General features: G+C 41.4%; 1 protein-coding gene across 7 annotated transcripts in view; it reads right to left on the bottom strand.

Moving 5' to 3' along the window:
• Positions 1–27928, bottom strand: part of RBM33 (RNA binding motif protein 33) — a 98667-nt gene that overhangs the window by 13852 nt on the left and 56887 nt on the right. For 2 of the 7 annotated variants that reach the window (XM_066314402.1, XM_066314415.1), the window contains exons 12-17: positions 26756–27087; positions 25106–25348; positions 24033–24320; positions 16044–16679; positions 2522–2725; positions 921–1109 (exon numbers count right to left, since the gene is read on the bottom strand). In XM_066314402.1, coding sequence (XP_066170499.1) covers positions 921–1109; positions 2522–2725; positions 16044–16679; positions 24033–24320; positions 25106–25348; positions 26756–27087 — 1892 coding nt within the window. Of the gene's footprint in view, positions 1–920; positions 1110–2400; positions 2431–2521; positions 2726–11354; positions 11883–16043; positions 16680–24032; positions 24321–25105; positions 25349–26755; positions 27088–27928 lie in introns of those variants that run through there. The other 5 variants (XM_066314408.1, XM_066314426.1, XM_066314441.1 and 2 more) reach the window with 5 other exon arrangements.

Raw genomic sequence — 27928 nt, 5'->3', positions numbered from 1 at the left:
AGCGAGGCAGAGTGCTCATCTTCAGGGAGCAATGTGTTTTGCAACAGAGAGATGATCCCAGTAATAAAGAAGTCTTACAGAACACCTCCAATTCATGCATTGCATTTGTCTGAAAATGTTGCTCGTGTCAAAAGGAAAAAAAATTCTCACCTGTATTTTTCATTATTCACTGACTGATATTTTTAAATGCAGTAACAATAAGTCAGACAGGGCCTCCTAAGCCTTTCACTGCTTTGAAAACCTCCTGCTTTCCTCAAGTCATTTAACTGACACATCAGTTCCAGGAGGCAGCTTGTGAACAGAAGCTGCACAGCAGATACACCAGTGTGTGCATGTCATAACCTTGCTCACAGGCCCCTACTGAAGACAACTTTCTAAAAAATTAAGGATCGATAAAATCCTCCAAAGAAGACTCTGTTTTCATCTGAAAAAGTAGAGGATGCTACACAGTACAAAATCTCTATAGGGTCATAAGTGCTTGTACCCAGGACTGCAGTGACAGGAAAAGGGAAATATCAAAAAGGAGAGTAGGTGCAAGTCAACAATAAACAAGGACAGCACCCAAAATACATTTGCCTTGATACAACCATTTGGCTTTAACAACCTCACAGAACGGACAGGCTTGTACTGCCTAAGAAAATAACAGAGAGAGCACTGCAACTCTGGTGAGAGACAGAACTGGGAAAATGAAGGAGAATTTTGCAGCAGGAATGTGATGGTTAGCAAAATCCTACCGTGCCTCCTGTGCTGCAATATCATCACGTGCTTGTCTTTGCTACCAGGTGTAGCTTGTGTGGGTGGGGGTGCCTTCAAACATAAATTACCAATAAACACGCATTGTATTTAGTGTCAGGGAATTAATTGAGCTTTCCGGGATGAAAGCCTTTTGGCACAAAAATGATAAACCAAGGTTGACCTACCTGAATGGGTCCCACTGACATCAGCAGGTTTTTCAGTTGGACATCAGTAGTTGATGAAGAAAGCCCTTCAACTGACACAATACAGGGCTGAGGTTTGCACTCCACCACTCGCAGGTTCTGTTTATTTGGCATCAAGCGTCCTCGGCCCATCTGGCCTGCTACTCCTCTGCCTCTGCCATGCATAATGACCTGCCAACAACAAAAGTAACAGTATTTTGATTTACTTACCCACTGACTCTGCTTGCTGCACTTGACAGAGGATATAAAAGTTGGCTATTTGCTTGAAGACTTGATTAAAGTACACGTTGATTTAGAACAGCTTGTTGCTGTTTGTCAATTTGAAAGGCCACTTATTAACATTCATCCACTGCTTTTACAAACCTCTTTTAGCAGGATGAAGTTATATATTGAGTTATATGTACTGCATTCATCCTAGAAGCCTCAGCTCTAGCACAGATTGATCAATCAAGCAGTGGAGGATCTCAGACAAAAATACGTAACCTAGTTTTCAACACTGATCACATCAGCAGCATGTGTTCAGCTCCCACATTTTGAGTCTGGACAAAAAAACCCAACAGGTGATCCCTCTTCTTTTTCTATTCTTAATCCATAGTTAAATTTAATGTAAATTTAATTACATAGTAAATTTAATGAAGCAAAGTGCTTCAAGCACCTTCAAACTCTACTGCTACCAGCTCTTGGTCTGTTACCAGAATGGAGTTTTATCTGCATAGGGCTAAATAAAATAACTTTTTTCAAAGTTCCTCTCCCTTGTACTCTGGAGTGGGAAATTTAATATTTGCAAATTAAATGCTGAACAGTCAGAAAGTGGAAAAATAACAATAAAACAGAGTAACAAACATTAAACAGAGTCAACACTTAACACTGAGTCAACATTCAACAGAGTTTCTTGATCCTTACTTGAAAAGATTATGATGGGTAGTAAGTTTTCATACTCTTCAATATCAGCAACAAAACTTTACCCTTATATGAAGCAGGAAGATTATGACCAACAGTTCAAAACCAAGAACTAACTTAAAAACCAAAATGCCAGCTACTTTCAAGGAGTGTGCCAGCTTGCAAATGCAGAGAAGGCACACACTGCTGCCACCCTGACCTTTCCCTGCCTCCTACCAGCACATGATCAGTGCAAAAATCAAGTTACAAGATCACCAACTGTTTTGAGTGATACCAACTTTGAGGATCCAGCAAAGGGCATCCTGAAACAGTTACTGTGTGTTCCTACATATGCAGGAAACAGCCAAAATAAAATCTTAAGCACAACTTAAAAAAAACCACTTGGTTTTAAAGCCAGAAAGCACATTAGTTACCATCTCCTCCAGTAACTGTCTTGGGACACATGCACTTCCCCAGGGAGTGCTGAGCTGGCCAGAATGTCAGCAGATGAAGCAACCTGCAGGCATTGCCAGTCTGTGCTGGGTACAAACAATCTCCCTAGATTAAAAGCTGCATATGCAATTATGCATCTCCTGGGTCATGCAGCCCTGCGCTAGCAATTGACAAACAGAATGCTGGTTATTAACAGAGCGACACAGCTAGACAGTGAAAACTTCTAGCAGCAATATGCATCTAAGAATCACCTTTTTAGGCTGATGGATTCCCTGGATGTTTTTGACTCCTTGAGGAGCTGGTGAATGGATCTGTGCCTGCTGCTGCTGTTGGTGCTGCTGCATTCCCTTTGTCAATGTGACCTTCCGCACTGGCTGCTGTTTCGGCTCCGGGGGTTGTTGAGGTCGCTGGAGTTGGCCCTCTGGGTGAAAAAAGCCAGCATCCTCTCCCCCCTGCTGAAATCAACAACACAACAGCAGCTCAGTGTCCAGGCACTGCACACCCTCACCATGAGCAGACTCCTGCCACATTCCAGCTCATTCACAGAGTGACCAGAGCTTTGCCTGCTAAAGCAAACTGGTGGCTGTGGCAGGCGCGTGCAAAGGCTCAGCCTGGAAATTGCACTTCAGCCTAAAATAAATCCCTGCTCTCTGAAGAACAGCTTACTTTGTTCAGGCTTTATTATAATTACAATGGTCAATCATGTCTTTTCATATACAAAGCAGTAAGATGTTTTCACTTCTGTTTCCAAATCATTCTTCCTTCTGGGTTACATGTGAACTACGGTGTGTGTCATTTTTTCACTACTTTCTTTTTTTAATATAAAGAGAGACATACACACTGCAGAAGGAGGAGCAAAGAACTGTGGAGGTTGGGAGAATCAGGCAAATGCTCTGTTCATCTTTAAACCTCCAACCTCTCTTTAGTTAAAAAGTGGTATTTATTTTGAATACTGATTCTGCCAACTTCTATACCAGCAGCTTTTGAAGCAATCCCCTTCCTCGGACACCGTCTGTACTTGGAACAGTTTCTCAAGGTGTTTTTTTGTTTGCCTTACAAAGCTCTTATTATATACATTTGTAATCACAAACACAGTGATCATAAACACAGTGAAGCAACATCTCAGTGTCTCTCTCATCCAAGATAACTCTTGCCATTACATCTCTTGGTGCAATCAGGAACAGTAAAACCATGAGCTTAAAGCACTGAGAGAAATTATTCCCTTTTACTGCCTCTACCCAAAAAGTTGTTGTTTTCTACAAACAGATAATTCTTGAATTTGTGTCTGCCTGGCCAGATTAGATCAATCACTGAAAATTCCATGGAGCAAGAACAAGCAGACTCTGACATATCAGGTACTTCTGCATCTATGACATGCACTGTATTATTGCATGGTTTCAACAGCAGTATCTATCCTTGACAGGACTTCAACTTTAGACCTCAGTACCAGTGAACATTTTATCTGCAGGGGGAAGGCTTTGGCTAACGCCATAACCAACCTCTGCTGACCCCACAACAGCTCTCAAACAAGAGGCATGTCTAAGGGAAAAAGTAAAATATTATGAAAGCACTTTTATTTACACAGGGTTCTCTTTTCCCCTTCCCTTAAATATTCACAAGCTAAAACTCCTTTTGCATCTGTAACACATCACAAACCAGAGGGTTTCATGCTAACTGGCACATTTCTTGTGGATAAGGAGACAAAACACAGGAGTGCAGAAGGAACAGACTGATGGTCTAATAGCAAGATTATTTTCATTAAGAATACAAATCAGTACCTCTCTACATTAAAGAAAAGCAAAAGAAACACCTAGTGAGGACTGGTTACTAAGGCTCAGCTAAGATTTGATAAGAAATAGTCTGTGGTATGTAGACCAGTCTCATATTTGCAAGTTCAATAGTTCAATTTACACCTCTAAGTTCTCCAGAACTCAAGTACTTCAATCACAGACAAATGAGCTTTAACCCACCTAGCACTAAACTCAAAAGCACAATGTCACAGGGAAAATCCTAAAGCTCTTCATGGCATTTGTCCAGTGTCCAAAATGAGAAAGCAACAGAAATCTGCATCTGTCTTTTCCACCTCTAAGCACAAACAGGTTTTTTTTTCTCTGCTGAACTGAATGGTATCAAGTCTTCATGGGAAGTTTTGTTTATAAAGCTTTGAGAGCAGCAATTAGTGAGAAATTATAAAGCTTTCCCTTCAGTTTCTCTTCAATTTGTATTCAAAATACAAAAGCAAGAGCACTCCTGAAAACCTCACATGCACAAAACCTTACCAGCATTAAATCCTCCTCGTTTTACTATTAGTTCTGATATCAGCATCACCATAAGCTCTATGCCTTGATCAGATAATTTCTTTTATTCAACCCTACAGCAGCTGGAAGACGATGGAACTAAAAGGAACAAAAAAAAAATCTAGGAGGAATTTAAATGCAATAACTGGGAGTTAAAACTTAATCTCTGCTAAATGCCTGCTGTGAGAACCATAAATATTTGCAACCATTTCTTTCCAAACCAAAAAATTATCCCAGCACTTCGGAAGAGCTTCTGAGAGCAAAGCCCTCAGGTACAAAACACATCCAACATGCTCATTACTGAAACTTCAAAAGCAAACAATCATTCCACATAAAACTCTAGGATGGCCAACAACCACCAAATATTTAACTACCAAGCTCAATTATCACCAAATAAAACTGTATAAACTGAACACAGAACTGTTACAGAGTCAAAGGCATTAGTACACAACACTGGTTTGCACTGATGAAAAATCTGATGGGGTTTGCTTCCTGCTGGGGTCTCAAATGCTACCATTGGTCTTTGCTGCTACCATGATGCTTCTGCAGGAGTCTGAAAAGGTGGAAAGCTCTGGACTTTTTAATGAATTGATCCATTTCAGAAATAAGAAAACCTACACAAAACCATACAGAAAGGGGATGGAACAAGCTTTACTTGTCCCTGCAAAAATAAAGAAAGCAAATGCAACAGGATCAACCCCTACTTTGACATTATTGCTCTGAACATTTACTGGTTTTGAGATGACTCAAAGAGGAGAAGTCGAGACAAAACTGCAGCACTGCTTCTCAAGAGAGGTCTGTGATTCAGCAACACAGTGCTCCAGGCCCAACAGAGCTGAGCAAGTCAGCAAGACATCAGTTCCTGTTCCAGGCAGTCTGGCTTCAACTGAAACTAAAACCTGGTGGTTTTCTTAATAAAAGCAAAAGTGACTGCTAAGTGACATGTGCCAACAAGCAAAACAACACAGAAGACACATTTTAGCAGCAATTCCTTTTTCACTGGTTAAAAACACAACAGTGAAAGGACAAACACTGTCCAAGCCAAAGTGAACAATGTAGTACCATGTAGTGGCAAGTTACTCTCATCACCACCATCATTCTTTAAACTCCTATGCAAGACAACAGCAAATGGCTTTTTCCAGGTACAACAATGAAGAACCAAGTCAAGCAAAACACCTGAAGGGAGCTCTTTAACTTCTGGACTTAAAATCTCAGAACGTTATTGACAGGTCACATGCTCCTAAGAGAACACTGATATTTTGGAGGAAAGGACGTAATTGTTAAGATGACTGTACACATATGCTGATTCCTGATATTCCCTCATGAGCTGTACAATGAACTGACACCAAAACACACAGCAAATTACAGGCAAGCAGGTAAGTCCACTGAAACTGTACTGCAGCAGCTACCCCAAATGACATCAAAATCACAGAAGCTAAACTGCTAACATCTCTTCTACTAAAAATGTCTCAGGTCTAGCTCATCTTATATGAACTTTCACTTTTCCTAAATAAAAATAACAATTTCTGTATTGTTACTTTTCATCAGCTTACATCACTGCCCTCCCCAGATTTAAATAAGCAGCAACAGAAGGAGGTATTAAAATTTTAAGCCTTCTCATGTCAAAATACATTTTCTTTCCTAGAGTATTTTACAATGTACAGGCCTGCACTGAATTTTTCAGAGATGCATCTATTCATCATCCTGGCTTGTCTCACATAAACTGATGTACAAAATGCTGACCCTGAGGAGAATGCCTTAGTTGACCACTGAGACCAGGAACTGACTGATATAAGCTCTGATTTTATACTTCGAATTTCCTCCGAAGTTCTGTGCAGAAAATGATTTTCTGTTTTTTGTCTGCAAATCAATGAAGGAAGAATGTTTTCCTCTTATTGTCTACTCCATCATTTCTAAATCATCATGAGTTTCGAGCTCCAGATTTCCAAGTTTTACAAAGGGTCTGCCTTCCTAAGATCTAACCAGCAAAGAGTTCTCTAAAAAGAAACTTTTCTATTATTCTATTAATGCTGGAGTAATGAAAATGCCTTTTTTAAGTTTCAGGAGTTCTGCTCAGGGGTAAGTATAAAAAATATCTTTCCAATTCAAGTACTGAAAGATTGTGAGCAGTGCCAAAGCAAGTTAATTTCAAATACTGCACGTATATAAACAAAGCTCAAAAGACTGAGGTAAAAGGATTTGATTTACATGGTGAACGTTTTTCAAACCTCTGCTCTGGAAGAATCTGCAGTTTAACCCGAAACTAGACTAACAAAAAGAACTGATGCCATTCAATGGCCATGACTTTTAGAACCAATTCACTGATACCTATCAAGGCTGTTTTTCATCAGCCTCTCACTATACAGATCTATATATAGTCAGTGTTGTGATTTGAGCAGCGTAGAAAGAATTCTGTCAAATATGAGATCACAAATTCTAAAAGCAGAATTTTATGAAGGACTGCTTGAATTTAGCAAGCTGGAGCCCTCTGTCATAATCATGATGACAGTTTTATGATGAAGATGAAGTTTATTTGTCACCAACATTAGCAGGACAAATTTATTTATAACAAATGCCTTAAAATGTACTGATAAAAATGCCTATTGATACTGTCAGAGCTGCTTGCAATTTGACAGATCAAATCTTATTTTCATTCTTAAACCCCATGAAGGAATGGTATCACCAACTTGCATTCTGTAGTGAGCAAATTGATTAATCCCCCTCTATAGAAATCTCAACTCTTGATTACACCTATCAGACGTTAAGCAGCATTATTCTAGAGTGACAACACTTGACAAATTCCCAAACCATTTTTCTCAGCCTTTGTGGCCCTGCTAGCTTGTATTAACCCTGATGAAAAATTAATTTTCCTTATCTTCTGCTAAACCCCAAAATCCAAATCCGCCAAACTGGCAACTCTTTCTGTAAAGGTATTATGAAAACCTCTAAAAGATTAATTGCATGTCTTCAGGTGACATTAAATTAATTTCTGTACTCGTGACAGACATTTGATACTCCGTACTGAGAGGACAGATAACATTGTCAGGATACACAGAAGGACAGTGGTGCAGTGTCCCAGGGCAGCCTCTTATGAATTCTCCTTTCGATAAGGCCATACTTCACTGTCATTGGCACTGTTAGTGATCTTGCAGCCCACAGACCTCACTGCACAGGTTTCTATTAAGCACCACAATGCTGTGTCTATCCATGTAATCTTTGTGAAGCTAATTCAAAACTGTCCAATGGCAAAGGGATGCGCATGCCGGATAAGGCACTTAAAGGGAATAAATAAACTCCGGTTGATTTGTGTAGAAATAACATGGGGGAAGCAAAATGTTGTCAGCTCTTCTGAGATGCATTATAACTCAAATTCTATATGTAGCACGATGAAGACTTAAATCTTCTAGGGAAATCTCAGTCCAAAATTGTACTGTGATTGATTTCTTGTAAGAAAGGAGAAACCCCTCATCTGTTACCAGTTTAAGTCAATATTTCTAGAAATTAGCACCTTGAAAGTATCACAGTACTTGGGGGAGGAAAATATCCTTTTGGTTATTAAATTCATCTTTACTTCCAGGACAAAATAAATGACTATTCGTTCATGAGCTATAGAGGTTTTCATAGGTGAACTTGTATTTTACTGATACTGCAAGTGACTGTAGTAAAACAGACAGACATCTACCAAGACAGCTGTGATCCCCACATAACAAAGAGAAAGAAATGTAAAGCAACAACCACATAGAACAGTGACTTTCATCTAATAAACACAAGTATTTTTTCACTACAATTATCAGGAATATGTTATTAAAAAGCAACCCCCTAATAATGAGTTACTTCACTTTGGTGCTCCAAATGCTTTGCCACTTTGATACAGCTGGCTGACAGACTGGGGACCTGGGAATAGGAAGCCTAATCACTTGCCAAATATCCCACAACCGAGTGACATGACCAAGGCTGTTTCTGAACACTTGACGATCTGTTTTCAATCTGTCAAATGCCAATGAGAAACACCTGGAGACCCTTTCCTTTTCTTCCAGGCCTTCTAGGACCTTTAAAAGGTTGGTTTTGGTTTTTTTTTTAAGAATAGCAGTAGTTAAGAAAGCTGCTCTCCCACCAGGCTAGAAAATGACACGCTATCAATAGACAACTCATCATTAACAACTGGTTTAAGACATATTAATGGGCTAGTTTTGACTCAGAATACACACAGCAATAAGCTACATCAGACTACAAAAGTGAAAGATGATGAAAGAGCCAGATCATTCCCAGGTTCACACCAGAGAAAAGAGTCACTTCTCATGCTAGTCAGTCACTCAGGGGTTATTTTTCCCAGCCAAAAAATTTTAGGCCAAACTTAACCCAAGCAAAAGCACCCAGACTAAGCAATGAATAAATAAAATACAGAAATAGTTCCCTTCCTGTGATAAAAAGACACTGCTACACAGCTTCAGTGAGCCATGACATGATGATTATCTTCTGTACCTAATAGTATATGAAAAGTCAGAACAGCAAGAAGAAAATGTCTTGCAGAAAAAGCAGCTAATTCCATTTAATCCCATGTACTAACACAATTCTTAACTGAAGTATCTCCTCATCTGCCTGAAAGGAGAACTCAGGCATGGAGAAGGACTGGCCAAGGAGAGTACCAGCCATACCCATGGTGCATGAAGTTTCACTGGGAGTGACAAAAGCACAACTTGAATCTCACTGAATCAATGTTAAATCACAACTACACGGTTTTTAGTTAAATCACCCACCTGCTCATTATGAAAAAAATAATAAAAACTGTATGTCAAACCTACAGCAAAATCAAGATTCTGGAATAAACATGCCTAATACTCTCAGAAACACCTTCATTTTTATGTGTCCTCTGCAAGACACATAACACAGATAGACAAAGTTTTAAGCCAAGTTTTCTGGTTTCTTTTCGGCTGCCAGTCTGAGAGGTTTTGGTACAGGGAATTTTAGCAAAGACTGGAGATGCAGAGAAAGACCAAGAGCCTCTTGGGAAGTATCAGTGATACAAAACTTGTGATGGCCCAAAGCTCCTGGAGGAGCACTTCCCAGCTGGACACCAGCCATGGCACAGAAAGCCAGCATTGGGTATCAGAAACCTGCACAACTACAACTCCCCTTCTTGTGCCGTGTCTGGCCTTTCTAGTTCATGTTCCTTGAAGCTTTAAGCTACTGGCAAGTCAAATAAATCTCTCGTGTCCTTTCCTGAAGCTCCCACAAAGTCTTAATAAAGACAACCCCCATTCCCTCCCACCCGAAACACTCCCAACTCAAAAGCCAAACCTCTGCACTAAAGGCCTGTTCTGTTTTCAACAGAGATGTGACTTCTCAAGATATTAAACTGTACAACTCTGCAAGCTTGCCTCCCAAGTTGAGAGACTGCATTTTCATATGAAATCTGATGCTTTCTCTTTGTAAAGCACTTTAGTGGTGTCACAGCTGTCTTTATCAGGAAACTGGGCTCTGAAATACTCTGTAACACCAACATCCTACAGATATGAATTCTGCACTGTAACATTCACAACGGCAGAGAAACTCTCCTTTGAGACTTAAGAGTGACAAGCAACAAACGTTCTGCTTTCTGGGTGTTCAGGAGCAAGCTGCACTCTTCTTCAACACACAATTTAAAAGTCTCCTGAGGAAAAGGAGAAACCTGTTCTCCAGTCTGCAACAGAAAATACTTTACTGCACTTTAGATCCAAGTTATCCATAGCAAAGTCAGATTCAATTTAGGTAAATCTCTCTTCCCACTTTCATGCATTTTATAAGAAACCCATAAAACGTATTATTTGAGTCTGGTTTGGCTGTCACCTTAATTCTCACTTGCTAAGTGTGCCCACACATGCCCCTTTATCTCCTTTTCCCAGTAATCAAATATGCCCTAAAGAGTACAGCACAGCCCACCTCCTGAGCCCAATGCATGAAATAGTCTGTCTCTATAGGGACCTTCTCACTGGAGGTCTGGAAGGACACCGTTTATTCCTCATTTTCAAATGTTCCTACCATGGGCATGGACACCTTCCACTATCCCAGGCTGCTCAAAGCCCCATCCAATCCAGCCTTCAACACTTCAGGATGGGGCATCCACAGTTTCTCTGGACACCCTGTTCTGGTTCCTCACCATGCTCACAGGAAAAAAAATTTCTTCCTAATATCCAGTATAAATCTACCCTTCTTCAGTGTGAAGACATTCCCCTTGTCCTGTCATTCCATCTCCTTGTAAAAAGTCCCTCTTCAGCTCTCTTGTAGCCCCTGTAGAAAGGTTCTATAGAAAGGTTCCTTGGAGCCTTCTCCAGGCAGAACGGCCCCAACTTTCTCAGCCTGGCTTCAGAGGGGAGGTGCTCCAGTCCCCTTAACCAACTTTGTGGCCTCCTCAACAGTTTCTTACAATTAAGAAATTAATGTCCATTTGTGAAATATTTCCAGAGCAAAATCTTGCAGGTTCTGTCAGGCAGAGTCCTGTTTCAACAGCATTTACCTTAATGCTGCTTCAGAGGTCTTGCCCATTTTGCCATGGTCCCTGGGCATTCAGATACGGCTCCTGCAGCTCCCTCAGCCTAGGTGGGCACTATCCATGCCTCCTTCAAACAGTGGGATACAAACAAACACCAAAGCCATCCTCCCATTTCTTAAAAAGTTATAGGACCATACAGGGCAAGAGTTTCTTTGTCAAGGGCTGGGGAAAGGGCTCCCCCATCAAATTCCCACGCAAACAGCACAATTCTTAGCGTCGGCAATTCCTAAAATATTTAGATGAAAGGCACTAAAGAGCTTTCAAGTCAAATATTTTTAATTAAACTTGAATATATACATGCAAGCAAAAACAAGTACAAACATTAAGCAAAGTTGGTTGATAAGATTACATTATCAAACCAGAATAATCTCAATCAGTATCTTTTTTCCAATATTCAGAATTCCATATTCATCTCAATTCCCAGTTGCTTGAAATACAAACGCAGTTGTCCATCTTCCATTTCCATCTTGTTTTTGCAATCCAAGGACTTTTTTTGTGACAGGGTTTTCCAACACAAGAACTTGCCAACTCTTTTTTCAAGCTTTTCATACGAAGCATTTCAAGTTTTCAGGAATTAGGATTACTCCTAAGATACTGCTTGTAATGCAACAGGGAACACCAAGATTTTTATGTATTTTTATCTATATATGTATTTATGAAAAAACCCTCATTGTGCAGCCTTCCAGAGACAAAGATTGGTGTATTCTTGTTGCAGCATAAGAATCAGCATTTTCAGGCCTTTGGGACAGACACACAGCTCTCTGAGCATGGCAGGACATTTTCTGGCTAAGAGAGAAATCATCCAACAACAACATAAGATGACAATGATACAGAGATTTTAAGATATTGTAATTTACCAAAGAACCTCCACCTAAACAGAAAACATTTTCAGCATGTATTTCATATGATCTTAAGATATCTAAGATTATAGCTGGTACAAACCTGTTCTTCCAGGACTGAAACAACTCTGAATATATTGACTTAAGGGATTCAATTGCATTTGGTACTAGAAGTCTTAGCAGACAGAGTGATGACAGAGAGCCCAAAGAGCACCACAAACAGCCAAGGTGTTAGAAAACATGACTCATCAAGAGAGAATGGAAGATATTAGAGCTCAGAAACAGTTAAGATATCTTTAAAAAGAGAGACAGGCACAAAGAGAGAGAAATTCTTCCCTGTCTTGCTTCAAGTATAATATAAATAGTCAGAAAATGAAAATTACAGCAAGAAAACGTGATTTCATCACCAAGAAAATTCTCCTAAATATACACATTTGATACTAGAATAGATGAGCTTGGAAATCTGCCATCATGAGATCTCAGAAAAAGGCTGAACAAATGTGTCAGGAATACTACAGAGTACATCCCCCCTCCTTCAAGACAAATTAGTTCAACAGTCTTTTCACTCTTATTTTCTATAATTTTATGATCACATTTTAAAGTAATTTATCAGGGTGTTTCTTTCCTACACTCTCATTGACTTTATACTTACAAGTAACTTTAGGATTCCCTCAGGCTCCTTAGCAATCCTGGCAAGTCTCAGATGCTTTATTAGTAAAACTTACAAGTATGAATACTCAGTGAATACACTGAGCTTTTGTATCTGAAAAGGACAGCTCTGAGGAAATGCCACAAAACCAAAGCATATTAGATCCATCAAAAGATATCTGGTTCTCCTTAGAAAAAAATACAACCAAGAACAAAATAATAATAATAAACAAATAAATAAATAAATGGCAACAAGAAACCCCCACTAAAATCCCCAAAAACCCCTCCTCCAAAAAACCCCAATCCAAAACCAAACCAGCAACAAAAAAATTCCAAGTCCATGTACTAAACACTATCATTTTCCAGGAACATAACATTTAAAGGAGTAATTCAAATGGAAAACTATTCACTTTACTGCCATTCCTGCATAAATTGTAAGTACATTAGAAAGGGATGGGCAAATCAGTATTGGGAGAAAAGTGAAGGGTGGGATTTATTTAAAAAATAATAATAAAAATAGCATCGACAGACAAAATCATTATTAAGAGTACCTAACATGTCACCTTGATATATAGACTTAGTCTGACATACTGGATATGCTGAATCATTTTCTACTTTCATTTTCCTGAAGAAGTCATATATTAAGGCATCTTATGCATCAGAAAAACTGAACAAGTTAAAATATTGTTGGAATTTACACGGTAATTCTTAAAATTCCAGAAGTAAAGTCTTCTCACAAAAGAATATTGTGGGAACAGATGAAAGATCATCTCATCTTTTAAGGACCCAAGGGATATTTCATCCTGCAGGTCAGAGATCTTCAGTAGCACTGCTGTGCCCAGCAACACAAACAGACAAAAGCTCAGCCTGGTAAAAACACTAGCCTCAGGAAAAGAAGCCATTCTCTTCTGACAGTATGTGTACTCCACAGTTCTCACCAACACACCACACTGCTTAACTGTTACACAACAAACACCATTAGCACCACCAAACCACTGAACTCTGGTTCTACAGACAGCCCTACTGAATTAATAACAGTCTCTAGTTTGGGCCAGCTTGGTCTAGATAGAGTTAGTACAGCCCTGGGCTCGAGCAGCTCCTGCAGCTGAGAGCTCCCCAACAGTGCTGTGCACTGCTTCAACAGCAGAGACTTGCCAGGTCTTTACTTGAACACAGTGGGCTTCAAAATGGAACCTGCATTCTGTCTAATCATGAGCCACTTCATTTGTACAAATGTATTCAAAACATCTCTACACAAGAGTCCAAGAAAGGAAAAGAGTACAAGGAATTAGACAGAGAGCAAGGGCTGGGATGCTTAGCTGCAGGATGGAGCCAGTGCATACAGGTAAGAGATACCAGCATCTCTTTGCCAAAGACAAGGAGTAAAAGGAAGCACTGTTACATGCTAAGGAGAATGGTTAGGGAAAATGAGATTTGGCTTTTGCTTCATATTTAGGGCTCAGGCAAAAGTTGTGAGAATAAATAAAGCATGTGGCAGGACTAAAGCAGTGGAAACTAAGTATGATCTCCAATTGTGATAGTATTTGGAGTCCAAGCACCTTTTAACTCTTTTTTCAAATCCTGTCAAAAATGGACTAGAAGACTGTCTACCCCACTGCTCAACATTTATTTTTTTTCCTTGTATCATCAAAGAAATAAAGTCACAGATTCAGCTTGCCACTAACTGTTTAAAAATTAATCGACTATCTTGATCAGTGTTAACAGCTAATTGCAATGCTTGCTTTCACTCTCCCACAGCTGGAAGGAAACTTAAAAAGTCCACAGCAACATGAAAACAGTGACAAAGGCTACATGGAAAGAGCCTGCTTCACCTTGCTGAAACCCCAGTATCTGAAAGTTACGGAGGACAAAGTAGATCTGCTTCTTACACAATGAAAGAGGAACTACACATGCATTTAATTAAGCTAATTGCTCTTGCTTACCATGAGACTTTTCTGAAACAAATCATTCATGGTCTTCTGAAATAGAGCACTGTGATAAAAATTATTTCATTGTGAATGCTGCTGTGGGCACTGATAATTATTTGTTACAAGGAGCTGTATACAGTTGTGACTGGCATTGTTTTGTTTTACCACATAATAAAAGAAGTTGTGCATGACTGCTTTATTCAATTGTGCATGAATCACAAACCTGTCGTACCTCTTGCAGGCCACTGGGATTCCTGCAGACATACTTATATAAAAATATTTTTAGCTCAACAGAATTAATTCCTTTCAGCCTCCTGCACTTTATTCTTCTGTACTTAAGTTACCATGTCTGAGGAATCAAAACTGACAACAACCTGAAGTGTAGGATGTCTATGTAGTCAATAATGCCCTGTATGTTAATATTTGGAAAGACCATACAGTCATTATGCAATTCACAGTTCTGAGTGTAATTAAGTTTTATGAGCTGTAGAAAAACATTAATAAAAAGTAGTTAAGACTTTGGCATTTCAACTTCCCATTTCTACAGAGTAAAGCCTAGCCTCCAAGGTCTTGTTCAGTCCCTGTTACACACTGATTTGTTTTCCCTATAAAATTCTTCAAATAATTTAAAAGCATTCTTCCAGAAAAACACCTCCAATGTGCTGCTACATCACATCATTCTTTCCTCCTCAGCATAAACCCAAGGACAGACTTCAAACACTGACAACATGATCTCTGTGTTCCTTCATCTTAGTTTCTTTAGAGCCCTAACAAATTAACTTGTCTTTTCATTAAGACAAAAGAAATTTGGTCAAGAGACTTTCTCACCAAACCCTCGAATTTTAAATAGGCACACTGTCCTCAAGACCATCATTGTGAGTCCTCCACACCAGTGCTCAAGGGACACACTGCAGATAAAAGACCCCTCATCAAGAGATAAGGAAATCTCATTTAGATGCAGACGTGAAATGGTAACGTTTTAAACCCAGCCTCTAACAGAAAACACCCCTCTCCAACATAGTGCTTAAATTAGTTTCATAACATGCTTCCCAAGAAAATAAAAACCATCTTCCCCTGAGTAGAAATCATACTAATACCAACATCTGCACACAACTAAATTAGGTGGCCTCACTTACCAAATAAGCAGGCCATTTTTAACCAAACCTTAACTAAAATAGAGTCACCTAAATTCTCTTCTCTGAACAATTATCAGACCTATCAGCCTTCTGGAAAAGGAGTTCAGTTGAGAGGTCTTTCAGGTTTCAGACTCCAAGTAACAACTTGAAGGAGTATTTCAAAATTATTTCATTGGTAACTGCCTAGCAGTAAAGCATTACAGGAAACACTAATTGTTTAATAACTGCTAATAAATTACAGTTCTGAAAATATAATATATAGACTATTAGGTACACTAAACCTGTTACTTCCCTCACCAGCTCAGGCCCATGTTTTATTTCGGGATTACACAGAGTCAAACACACAGAAACAAACCACGAGGAGACACACAGATGAGATGAGCCTTGTAAACTTACCCCTCCTGACAACTTAATCACCCTGACTTTGCTGCCGACATGGGGCCCATCACTAGCACTGTTTGTCCGCTGCATGACAGTCCTTTTCACCCCTGGCTTCTGCTCCTGGGGCCTGGCGGGGACGGAGGCCACTCGAGCCGCCGGTGGCGTGGGCAGCGCCGCCGCAGCAGGTTTGCTCTGCAACACTTTCTGCGGCGTCTGAGGCTGACTGGCAGGAACTGTTCTAGTCTGCCTCAGCTGCTTCACTGGCTTCAGCTGCTGTCCTTGGTACTGCCCGTCCCCTGCGCCCTGCGGGAAATCGGAGGGTTTGGGGTGGATGTTTGCAACTACCGGGTCTTGCTTTCTAACCAGGAGTCTGTTTTTCACGTTGTGCCGGGTCTGCAAGCCCGAGTGGGGTATGTAGGGGCTGCCATTGGCGGGGAACTCGGAGGAGTCCTCCTCGTGCTGCACGTAGGACTGCTGGGAGCAAGGCTGCTGCTGCTGCTGCTGTGCAAGTCTCTCCAGCAACTCTCTCTTCCTGGCCCCAGCCTGCTGCTGCCGTCTCAGCTCCTTCTGCTTCAGGATCTCCTCTCTCAGGCGCTTCTGCTCTTCTATCTTCAAACGATACAACCGAGTCTCTTCGTCTTCGTCTGGATACTACAAAGGAAAAAAACCAATGAATTTATAAAATTCTAAACAGATGCCCAGCTTGGTCAAAACAACATGATATTGTTTCAGATGTCGTAAAGCTGTAACTCTGAAGAGCTTTTTTAATTTTCCCTGATACCAAAGCAAGGCTATTAGTGGAGTGTATCTGCTGCTAAGGTTTATTTGCTATTCATTACAAATAAACAGCTCAAATCTGGTTTAGGACTTGGATATACTACTTCCTAGACAGAAAAGCCTTAATACCACTTGAGAAATCTGATCAGAATACTAAAAAAAAATAATAAAAAAAGTTTTACAAATTGGAACTAATTTAAAAGTTTTCAAAACCAATTAAACTATTAATATAATTCAAGATATCAAAATATGTCTCAAATAGAAGGTAACAATACAGAGGCAACCCACTGTCACACAGGTTTTATCTTGCTCTTTTCTGACAAAGTAACAAAAGGTAGGGTGGTAAATGACCTGAAAGGCCCTGATTAGAACTATTGATTTTTCTCACAGAATTTTAAGCCTGATCTCAAACTCATTTGTCACACAATAATTGGTTATAATGAACAGCACAAGTCAATCTCTCTGACCTTGAACTCATGCACTCTCCTCAGAATCAAAATGTTGCCAAATGCAGCGCTGGAATATTAATGGTATATAGAGAATGCCTTTAATATTCCAGCCCTGGGCCCCTCTGAACATACTACACACCATCAAATAACCTTTCTAAAGATTCTTCAACTCTGGCAGAACAGGTTCTTATGAAAAGCCGTATAAAAATGGACAAGAGTCAAAGAAATGCATATTCTCATGATCCTGCAAAAGAAATCAAATGGCTCTTGCATTAAAATCACATTTATTTTTCAGAATTAAGAAGCACACTTTTTTATTATTTCTCTCTTTTTAACCATTTGAAATATTAAGCTAGACTTGCAGAGAATGCTTACAAATGGTAACAACATTCTACTCAAGATGTATTCATCACTAACAACAGCCTCTCCAGGTAATGATACTTTGCATGCTGGTAAATTAATGTATAAAGAGTAGTAAAATACTTCTCAAAAACTGGGAATCTGTGATGAACCTTTATGTACCTTGCAATAACTGGGTGCAAACCGTTCTTGACACAACTGCCACTTCACATGACCCAAATGTGTGACTTGAAGGTTTTTCTTTAATATTCAAGTGCTTTTAATCCTAGTGCACCCTAGAATCCTCCCCAACCAAAGAAAAAACCCAGCAGAATAGATTCAGCCATAATGTTGGTTCACGGATGTAAAAGCCCAGCAGAGACAGATTTGCACTCACAGCACCCAGATGCACAATTCCCAAATGTCTGTTTCCTTCAGCTGTAGTTGCTTCTTCCCTGAGAAGGTCATTCACAGGGCTTTTTCTCACAGTTACCAAAAACCAGCTCATTGTCTCAAATTAAGTCCAATTACAAGCATCTAATTAGCAATCTAATTAGAGGCCTAAACCATGGCTAAAGAAGACTAACCAAATTGCACCTTTACAATTTGTATTCATTTTTTAAGTATGGGCTGTATGTAGTTCAGGGATGAAGTCTAACAGAGTTCTTTATGTAAGAATGCTACATCTACCTAGAAGTTCTTATCTTTTTCCATATTTTGTGGAACATCATTGTGGCGATTAATAATCACCGTGACGACTAAATTAGAGGTCTGTGTTGATAGATGGTACAGAAACATACTTCTACAGGAGGAAACCCAAATATTTCATCTTGCATTAACAACTGGAGATGCTGAATTGTAGCAAAAAAGAATAGAGTATGACCCTTATGAAATACAGGGAAAAATTAAGACCCTTAAGAATAGTTTGCAAAGGATAAGAAAACACATAAGCTCCAGCTAGGAGCAGGTGCTGCTATGCAGATCCTGATGCAATTATTAAAATTTTCCATAATTTTCAGAGAAAGTAAGTATCACAATCACTACAACTATTCAGAAGGAAAACTTATTTCACTTAACTTACTGAATTAGTTTATTCATCTGCTTTGGTTTAGATCATAATATTCTACAAATTACCTAAACAAGCTTGATGCCATAAGCCAATACCAAGTTACTTTTGGAGGTAGCCCTATAAATTTTTTTCCATTCTGTTCAATTGTAGCAATAGTCTTCATAAGATCATCACTTCTACTGGTGCCCTTTATTATGAGGGATTTGCCTGCTCATTTTATCACCTAACAAGTTCTGAAGGCCTTGGGAAACGTAGATCACGACATGGCAGGTTCAGAACACCAACTCAAAGGTTACACAGAGCAGCACAGAGATGTGTGCTTTGCAGCACACTCAAACGAGTCCTGCCAGCAGACAAGGAATGAACATCCCAGGGGACTCTGACTAATACATCCCTGCAACAGCCCTTAGAGAGATACACTGATTCCAACTATGCCAGAATTAAACACAGAAAGATGACTGACAAACTCTATTACCAACACAAATGCAGCTTGGAGAACGCTTAGTAGAATTTTTAGGCAACTTGAATGCAAATATAATCCAAACCCCTCCTTTCTGGAACTTTACTCAGGAAATTAGTAATGATCCTACAAAGTCAATCCCTTCTTAAAGGTTAAAATCAAACATCAAGAGCCCTGAGTTTATATGACAACTGCAGACTAGTATGTTAACAGGCTGAAGGAAGACTTAAATCCTTCAAAAGCAAGTTACTACTACTGTTAAATTCTAAACAAAACACCCTGGCAGCTAGAGGAAGATAATTGAAAGGCCCTGTGATGATTAACAAAATATCTCCATTAGAAGTCAGGTTTAGCTCAATTTATTTGTACAATGGTCTAACAGTACAGACTGAGGATAGCAAACCCTTTATCAGGATGAAAATAGGGAAGTTAAATCCCCTTCTCCTCAGGTTTAAGAGCACCTTATATACACCACTCTAGAGAGTAGGGGTATGTATGTGATGTATAGTACATATAAATGACCTATAGTATGCAATAAGGACATTCAGCATACGGAACAGGCAAGACAGGGTCAAGACGAATACAGGACACAATGCCTACTGCTAATGATTTCCACCCCATTAGTTTAGTAAGCCCAGGATAGATTTCTCCAACAAAGAACAGCACTGCCAAGGAAAAGAAGAAAAAGGCAAGGCAAGAAAGCATTTTGTCTACAGAATCAAGTGGGAGAAAGTACACGCCCTTCAAAGTTCAAACCATTATGATTTTCACATCCTGTGTCTGGAAAGCAACATTATCAGTAGGTGAAAAAGCAGAAAAAATATGGTTAAGCATTTTCCCTAGACAAACTATCAAGCTTCACATATTTAGGCAGAAAACTCCTCAACATGAGGAAATGATACATTGCAAATGTATAATGCTCCCCTTTTTACAGGAGGCTGCAGAGTACAAAAGGCCAGACAGGCACTTGGTTTTGTGGGGACGGCCTTTTTCTACCAGGTTTTGAGTTTGTTTTCTTTTTAAGTGGGAATTTTCATCCACTTTTGAACAGCTTTAACATAATGCATTTCACTGAGGTCTGAAGGAAGACTGAGCCTTGGCTGTAGGTTTTCTTCTGCATTCAGGTCCAAGGCAGTTCTGACAGAAAGCACCAAAAGAAAACATTACTGCTTTCCTGAATCTAGCTGAAGAGCACCAGCAAGAGGAGCAGCAGTCCCACGTCCTTCTTCTGAGGAACCTAGAATGGCACTGTTGACTTAGGAAAAGACAGCAAGGACACACTCTAAATCAAGGGATTAAACTTCCTACTGAAATTTAAGTCCTAGTACCAGTAACTTGCTTCTCATGCAGTGAATTAAAAAGAAATAAACAAACCCACACCTTTTCAGAGGTCTGCAGGATTATCTATTAAATTGCCAATTAAGAGAACTAAATGCTGAGTCATAAGAACCAGACACTGTTAATGTTCTGGCTGGCTCCCAAGAAACCAAAAAGGAATCATGCAACCAGGATCACTTCTGTGTCTCAGTAAAATGGGTCCAAGAACAGGGCAATCAAAATGGTTTGATCAGTGGCAGAAACACAAATCTATTCAGCAGGTTTGTCTTTATTTTTTTTAAGCTGTAACATTAAAACATAAGAGGCTAGAATAATTTGTCTAAAATTCATGCCAAGTGTTTGCAAAGGTACAGCCAGATCCAAATTGCATCATGTGGCTCCTTGTATGCAAACCCACAAAAAATCTGAATTAAAGGGTACCTACATATACACAGTGTACATTTTACATTGCTGATAACATCAGCTCCTGAACCCGAGGAAGGTATGAGACACCCCAAAAACAGGTGCTGTCCATCTTGGACAAGCAGGAAGAGAGCCAAGAACAAGGTTACAAGTTACTCCAAGCAGCACACAGCCCTCTTGCTAATTTCCAAATGGAAACAAAAACTGTGATAAGACTCATCTAAGCACAAGACAAGAGGCACCACTACAAAAGTTTGGAAGACAAGTTATTTAAACTGGAGGAAATTCTAGTTTAGAATTTACAATTTTTCAGGTAGTTAATTTCCAAAGAGATGAAAATATTCAGATACATTTGATCTAGTAATTTCATGCAGCAGCTCTTTTCCATATTGCAAGCCTTGTTAGAAATGACAGCAATGTAAGATGCAAAGAACTTAAATTCACAATTTACTGGATTTGGAAGAATGGAATATGAAGTACATCAAGGACATTATCCCAAACATAAGTACTAATATCAGTACACCGATGGCTACGCAGTGCTCTACTAATTTCCTTCCTGTTCTGAGCTCCAATATCCATTTCTCCTAAATACACATCACCTTTCTCCATTCTCCTTCTTTTTTAAACTCAAAAATGCTTAATACTGCCTTAATTCCTCTTATCCTAAGCTGACTTCAACAGGAGCAGAATTAGGCCCACATCATCCAGACTCTCCTATTTCCATGACAAAATGATGTTTCAGACTGAGGATATACAATTTAAATCCTGGGGAGTAAAAGCTATTCAAAAAGGTCAGTATTTTGCAGCCTCACAGGAACAGGAACACAAGCATTCATTAATATACAGTTTTTAATCTCCTAGTCACTCACATTGCAAACCTTTCAAATATCTATATTTAGGGTGAGCAAAACCTCTAACAGCAAATACTGCTATTTTTTTGGTGCTTCCTAAATGATAGGCCACTCATAAATACAGTCACTGACTCTGAAAGAAAGATGCAAAGAAAAGTCTTAATTTTCCAGTTGAAGACACTTGCAAAATAACCTGCCCAATTCAGTTATGTGCCACACGCTAGAAAAGGTGACAGAACTTAACTCTTTCTCATCTTCAAAAAGCAAAAGAACAAGATGAAGTCAGCTAATTACAAGAAAAACACACACAAAAAGACTGAAAAGCATTACAATCTGCCTAAGGAGAGATATGTAATAACCTACACTACAAAAACAGTGAAGAATATGATTAAATGCTTGTCAATGAACATTTTAGTGCAGCATCCCCATCTGTAAGAGTGACAAGAAGCAGCAGCAGTGAACAAGACCACTGCAGTGGCACAGCAGAAATGGGACAACTGCTACTACACCAGGGCTCTCTCCCAGGTGTGCTTTGGAAGGAGAAGGTTCTGTGTGCACACAGTCACTCTCCTAATGCTTGCCAAATATATCTATAAGGACTTGACCAGGAGACTTCATTTTTTTCCAACAACTGGTTTTTTTATCCTGCTTTGAAAAAACACTTGCATGAAACAGGTATCAGAATTTTTTCAATGACAGTTTTGACAGAGAAATAAAAAGAAAGCTTTATCTGTAGGACACCAAGAATTCACACAGGTAAGCATAGTTGGTTTTATAACAACAGGCTAGGGCATGTTTAAAATGAAAAATGGAGACAAAAAGATGACTGCTTTGGGGTTGTTTATCTGTTTAGTTTTCTAATTCATTGAATTAAAATAAATTTTAAAATATACTTATCATTTTCTAAATACTGCCAGAGATACTTCAGAACTAACTAATGCCTTAATTTTCATACGACTACACTACAGAATAACTTGAAGATGTTTTAGATGGGGAGGCCTGAGATTTTTCAAGACTTACCTTACTAATGGCAAGGATCCTCTACGAAGCACTACATTTTCTGTGACTGAGATTACTCCAAAAGACTGAATTGAGGGGAAAGAGATTACTTACATAATTTTTCCAAAAAAGGTGAAAATTAAAAGCTAAAAAAAAAAGGATTTTTTTTTTCATCACCATTGAAAAGCAAGTGCACAGGAGGTCAAACACTGATAAGCTTTGAGTTTCTTTTGTGCCTCATTTGTAGAAATTAGTTATGACCATCCCTAATTCAAGAACAAGATGAAAAGCTAATCATGAGCAGCTTAAAAGGAAGATAGCATTATCACAATTAAAGCTTTCAAGAGTTGCTGAAGAAAACCTGGTCCTTGAGACAAGATTCATGGTTAACTATGAAGATTTTCAGTTCTTCACGGAATAGCCTGACAAAGCACACAGGGTGCATTTAGCCATCATGCTCAGGATAAAGAGCACCATCAATCCAATCTCAACCACTCTCTCAAAGTAACAGGGCTCATGGAGAGTCTCCTTTAGCTTCCAGGAGATCTGTGCAGAGAAACGGTCATTTGTTCATATGACGTGATCCAGTGGAGCTGAAAACACTGGCATCTGATTTTTTCAATTGTGCAGAGTACCAGCAGAGCAAATAGCATCACCTTCTGCAAAATGGAAAACTTAAAAGCATCTCCTCTTTTCCCTTACATGAAAAGGTTTTGTAAAAAAGAGATCTTCTTTTGCAAGAGCAAGAAGCTCCATGGACAGCACAACTGTGACCTCCTGCATGAATGCTGAAGGCCTAGCAGAGACTGAACAGCTTAAAGGAAAACAGCACGAAAAAGACATCTCTCCAAACAGCCTTCTTTTTCCTTTGAGCCATACAGCATCATACAAAACGACAGTGAAGGGGCTTTCAGACTTAAAAAACATATGATCACCTGAAAATTAATTTTAATTCCTCAAAGATAAAAACGGGCAAAATGAGTATTTCAGAGACTCGTATCACTGATCACCTTTATTTCAATTCTGCCTTTTCCTAGTAGAAATGACTCCTCTTCCTGCAAACCAACTTCACCATTGCCCTGCCAACCTTCCAGACCTTTTATGTCAATGGAGACTATTTCTGCTGTTGCAATAAAAGAGAAAAGTGCAATTCAGAAGGGAGGCCTCTAGTGGCACCAAAAAATATTTGGTGAATAATACATTAAGTGCGCTTTCAGTTCATCAACCAGACTGAAAAAGTCTTTTAAAGGCAGGACCTTTGTTCTTGTTGTTAGGCTTTTGGTCTTTCGTTTAAACAACAACAAAAAAAAAATCCCTTACCTCTGGTTCAGATTTTCCTTCTGACTTTGCCTGGCCCACTGGAGTGATTGCTTTAGCTTTCATCTCAGGCCTTCCCTGGGAGTTCCCACCACCAGTGACAGACTTGGTGGCAGACACGGTGCTGGTGATGGGTTTGACCTGAGCGGCTGGGGTGGAGTTTCTCCGGTTGTTGCTCATCTCCATGGCGTGGGACGGCGCAATGGGCAGCTCGCGCAAGTTGCTGTTCCTGGGAGCTGTCGACTGGAGCTGCTGATTGGAACGCTTGACAATATTCTGTGATGGGGTACTCTGAAAAGCAGGGAGGGAAAAAACTGCTGATCCTCACCATAAACCAGGCTGAAGTGGTTTTGGTTTCACTTTTCCTGATTTAGTTCAGTTTGGGAAAACAAGCTTTGTGAAGAGACACAATATTTTTAATGTCAGAAAAAAAAAAAAAAAACAGGAATGAGAACATTTTAATAACCTTTCTTTTTTGAATTAAAAGCAAAGCGTAATCTCACTTGTTTAACACCATTCTCAGAAATTGGATTCACTGTGTGATTTCCTTTCCTAATCAAAGCAATTATGCTACACTATAGTTACATTGTCTTGAGCACTGCTCCAGGCTGTTGTGCTACCCACCTACCAAGCAGCAGAATATGCTGCATTGGAGGAAACTCACGAGGCAGGAGAGGCATTATCTGAACCAGAAAACTGGTCAGCAGTGGTACAGAGACCTTCAAAACAACAATGTCACAGAACTGGGTTCCCACACAATCACAGACTACCAGCAGTTGTAAAGCCTTATAAAGCAAGCCTATCTTTCAAACCCCCTTTATTGCTAGTTCTTGGCCAACTGCAACATCTCCTGTTGGACCCAAATTAAAAAGAACACTGAAGACTGGAAGAGAAAATGTGATATTTTTCAATACAGATTTTAAAGTTGTCAAGGCAGAAAATGAGCAGGAAATGGTAACTGTAGGGGAAAGAGCAGGAAGGGAAGAAACAGAACTGAAAACCCACACTGGTGAGTTTTGAAACTTGTGCTTACATGCCTGCTACTCATGCAGGACACTGACGTATGCAGTACTTACATGCCTTGGCTTCATTGGACCCTGTCGTGGCTGACACTGCATCCTGCTGTTATTTGGCTGTTGCTGTGTGGCTTGCATGTGAGGCCTGAACTGTGGCTGGTTCATGGGCATCAAGGGCTGTGGAGGCCCTTGGAGATGGTGATGCTGCTGCTGCTGCTGGTGGTGGTGCTGCTGTTGCTGCTGGTGATGATGTTGCTGAGGCTGAGGTTGTGGTTGAGGCTGTAATGGAGGATGCATTGGACCCTTCACATGAAGAAAAAAAAATTTAGTTTCAAGGCAATAAACTCCTGAAAAACAGCTCCAGCTTCCCAAGTCCTTAGAACTGTAAGCAGCTATGAACCAGGTTAAACTAAAGCCCTACAGAGGAGCAAACAGACCAACAGAAGCAGTGTAAGGTCGTTCTACACTTAAATCTGTGCAAGGCAACACAGATTTACAACAGCTGAAGTAAAAAAAAAGGCGGATTCAAGGGTTCCTGTCCTCTACACCGTTTTCTAATGATGTTTATCCCGGCCCCCTGCGCATCCCCAAAGCGCTGCCCCGCTGCTGCTGCCGCGCTCCGCGCCCGGGCGGCGGCCGCTGCCGGCAGAGGGCGCTGCCGCCCCGCGCTGCCCCGGCACCGAGCGGGGACACCCCATCCCCCCGGCACCGAGCGGGGACACCCCATCCCCCCGGCACCGAGCGGGGACACCCCATCCCCCCGGCACCGAGCGGGGACACCCCATCCCCCCGGCACCGAGCGGGGACACCCCATCCCCCCGGCACCGAGCGGGGACACCCCATGCCCCCCGTACCGAGCGGGGACACCCCATCCCCCCGGCACCGAGCGGGGACACCCCATCCCCCGGCACCGAGCGGGGACACCCCATCCCCCCGGCACCGAGCGGGGACACCCCATACCCCCCGTACCGAGCGGGGACACCCCATCCCCCGGCACCGAGCGGGGACACCCCATCCCCCCGGCACCGAGCGGGGACACCCCATCCCCCCGGCACCGAGCGGGGACCATCCCCGGCACCGAGCGGGGACACCCCATCCCCCCGGCACCGAGCGGGGACACCCCATCCCCCCGGCACCGAGCGGGGACACCCCATCCCCCCGGCACCGAGCGGGGACCATCCCCGGCACCGAGCGGGGACACCCCATCCCCCCGGCACCGAGCGGGGACACCCCATCCCCCGGCACCGAGCGGGGACACCCCATCCCCCGGCACCGAGCGGGGACACCCCATCCCCCCGGCACCGAGCGGGGACACCCCATCCCCCCGGCACCGAGCGGGGACACCCCATCCCCCCGGCACCGAGCGGGGACACCCCATCCCCCCGGCACCGAGCGGGGACACCCCATCCCCCGGCACCGAGCGGGGACACCCCATCCCCCGGCACCGAGCGGGGACACCCCATCCCCCCGGCACCGAGCGGGGACACCCCATCCCCCGGCACCGAGCGGGGACACCCCATCCCCCCGGCACCGAGCGGGGACACCCCATCCCCCCGGCACCGAGCGGGGACACCCCATCCCCCGGCACCGAGCGGGATCCCCTCATCCCCCCCGGCACCGAGCGGGGAGAAGATCCATCGCCCTCCAGGTACAGCAGTAATGGCACTACAGGGCCATGCCCTCGGACCTGCAGTGCCAATGGCCCCGTACCTGCATGCCGGGCTGTGTGTGCGGGGACAGGAAGGGCTGTCCCGGCGCCTGCAGGAACTGCTGCCGCGGGGGGATGAAGGGCCGCGGGGTGGCAGAGCCCGGCTGGTTGAAGTGCAGGATGCCCACCGGGCCCTGGGGCTGCATGCTGGGCCGCACGGGCCGGTCCCGGGGGTACACCGGCTGCTGTCCCTGCTGGTTAAAGGCGGGCCCGGGCGGGCTGAACGGCATCGGGCTCTGCGTAGGAACGGGATGGGCGCTGTTAAGAAGCGGGGGAGGCGGCGGCGGTGGGGGGCTTCGCTGCTCGAACAAGGGATGACCCGGGAACCTGGGATCTGTGGGAATGAGAGAATTGATTAAATGACAACGTCCCTGGGACCCAAACACATTTCGGAAATATAAAGCTCTAGTCTGTTTCAGAAAGTAACTTGAAATTTGCAAAACTGTATGGGATGTTTTAATTATAAGAGCTACTCCTCGAGGTTATGTTTCTCTTCATTGCTGTCACTTGTGTATAAAAGGAATTGATCCTTGAAAGACCAGCACAACTGGTACTTTGCTGAAATCAGCAATACCTTTTGGAAACTCTACTTTAATAAAATCAATGAAGGATTCCAGTGATTATAGTTTAAACCACAGATGAATTCAAAGCATTGACACCATTCACTGACAAGGTATTTAGCATATTTTTACATATTGTACATGTGTATTATATTATACACTGTATTTTTTTAATATATATATATATATATAAAACATATATATGGTATAAGTATAAACATGCACTTACCCTTTCTTTTGATTGCTAGGCTGCAGAATTTTATCTAATCTTAACAAATTTCTTACACTACACACACAGTCTGGGCAGCTTAAGGAGTTACAAGAAAAAATCCAAGTATGTGGAGAGTACTTGTTATCCAAAATATCACAAAGAGCAACAACTTCATTGCAACAATCACTTAGATGCTAATTATTTTTGTGTCTATATAAATATGAGGATTCATGGCAATTACAGGTGAGGACATATAAAAAAAAAGTAAAAATCCACATCAAAAGAAGTAAAAATACACTAGACAACCAGAATTTCTGGCATGTACCAGCCTGGCTACATCAGACGGAATCTTCCAGCCTTCACGTTCTTCTGAACACTTCACGTTGTGGGATACACAGCCACAG

The sequence above is a fragment of the Sylvia atricapilla genome, chromosome 1 (assembly GCF_009819655.1).
Source record: "Sylvia atricapilla isolate bSylAtr1 chromosome 1, bSylAtr1.pri, whole genome shotgun sequence".
NCBI lineage: Eukaryota > Metazoa > Chordata > Aves > Passeriformes > Sylviidae > Sylvia > Sylvia atricapilla.
This window is presented reverse-complemented; position numbering and strand designations above follow the sequence as displayed.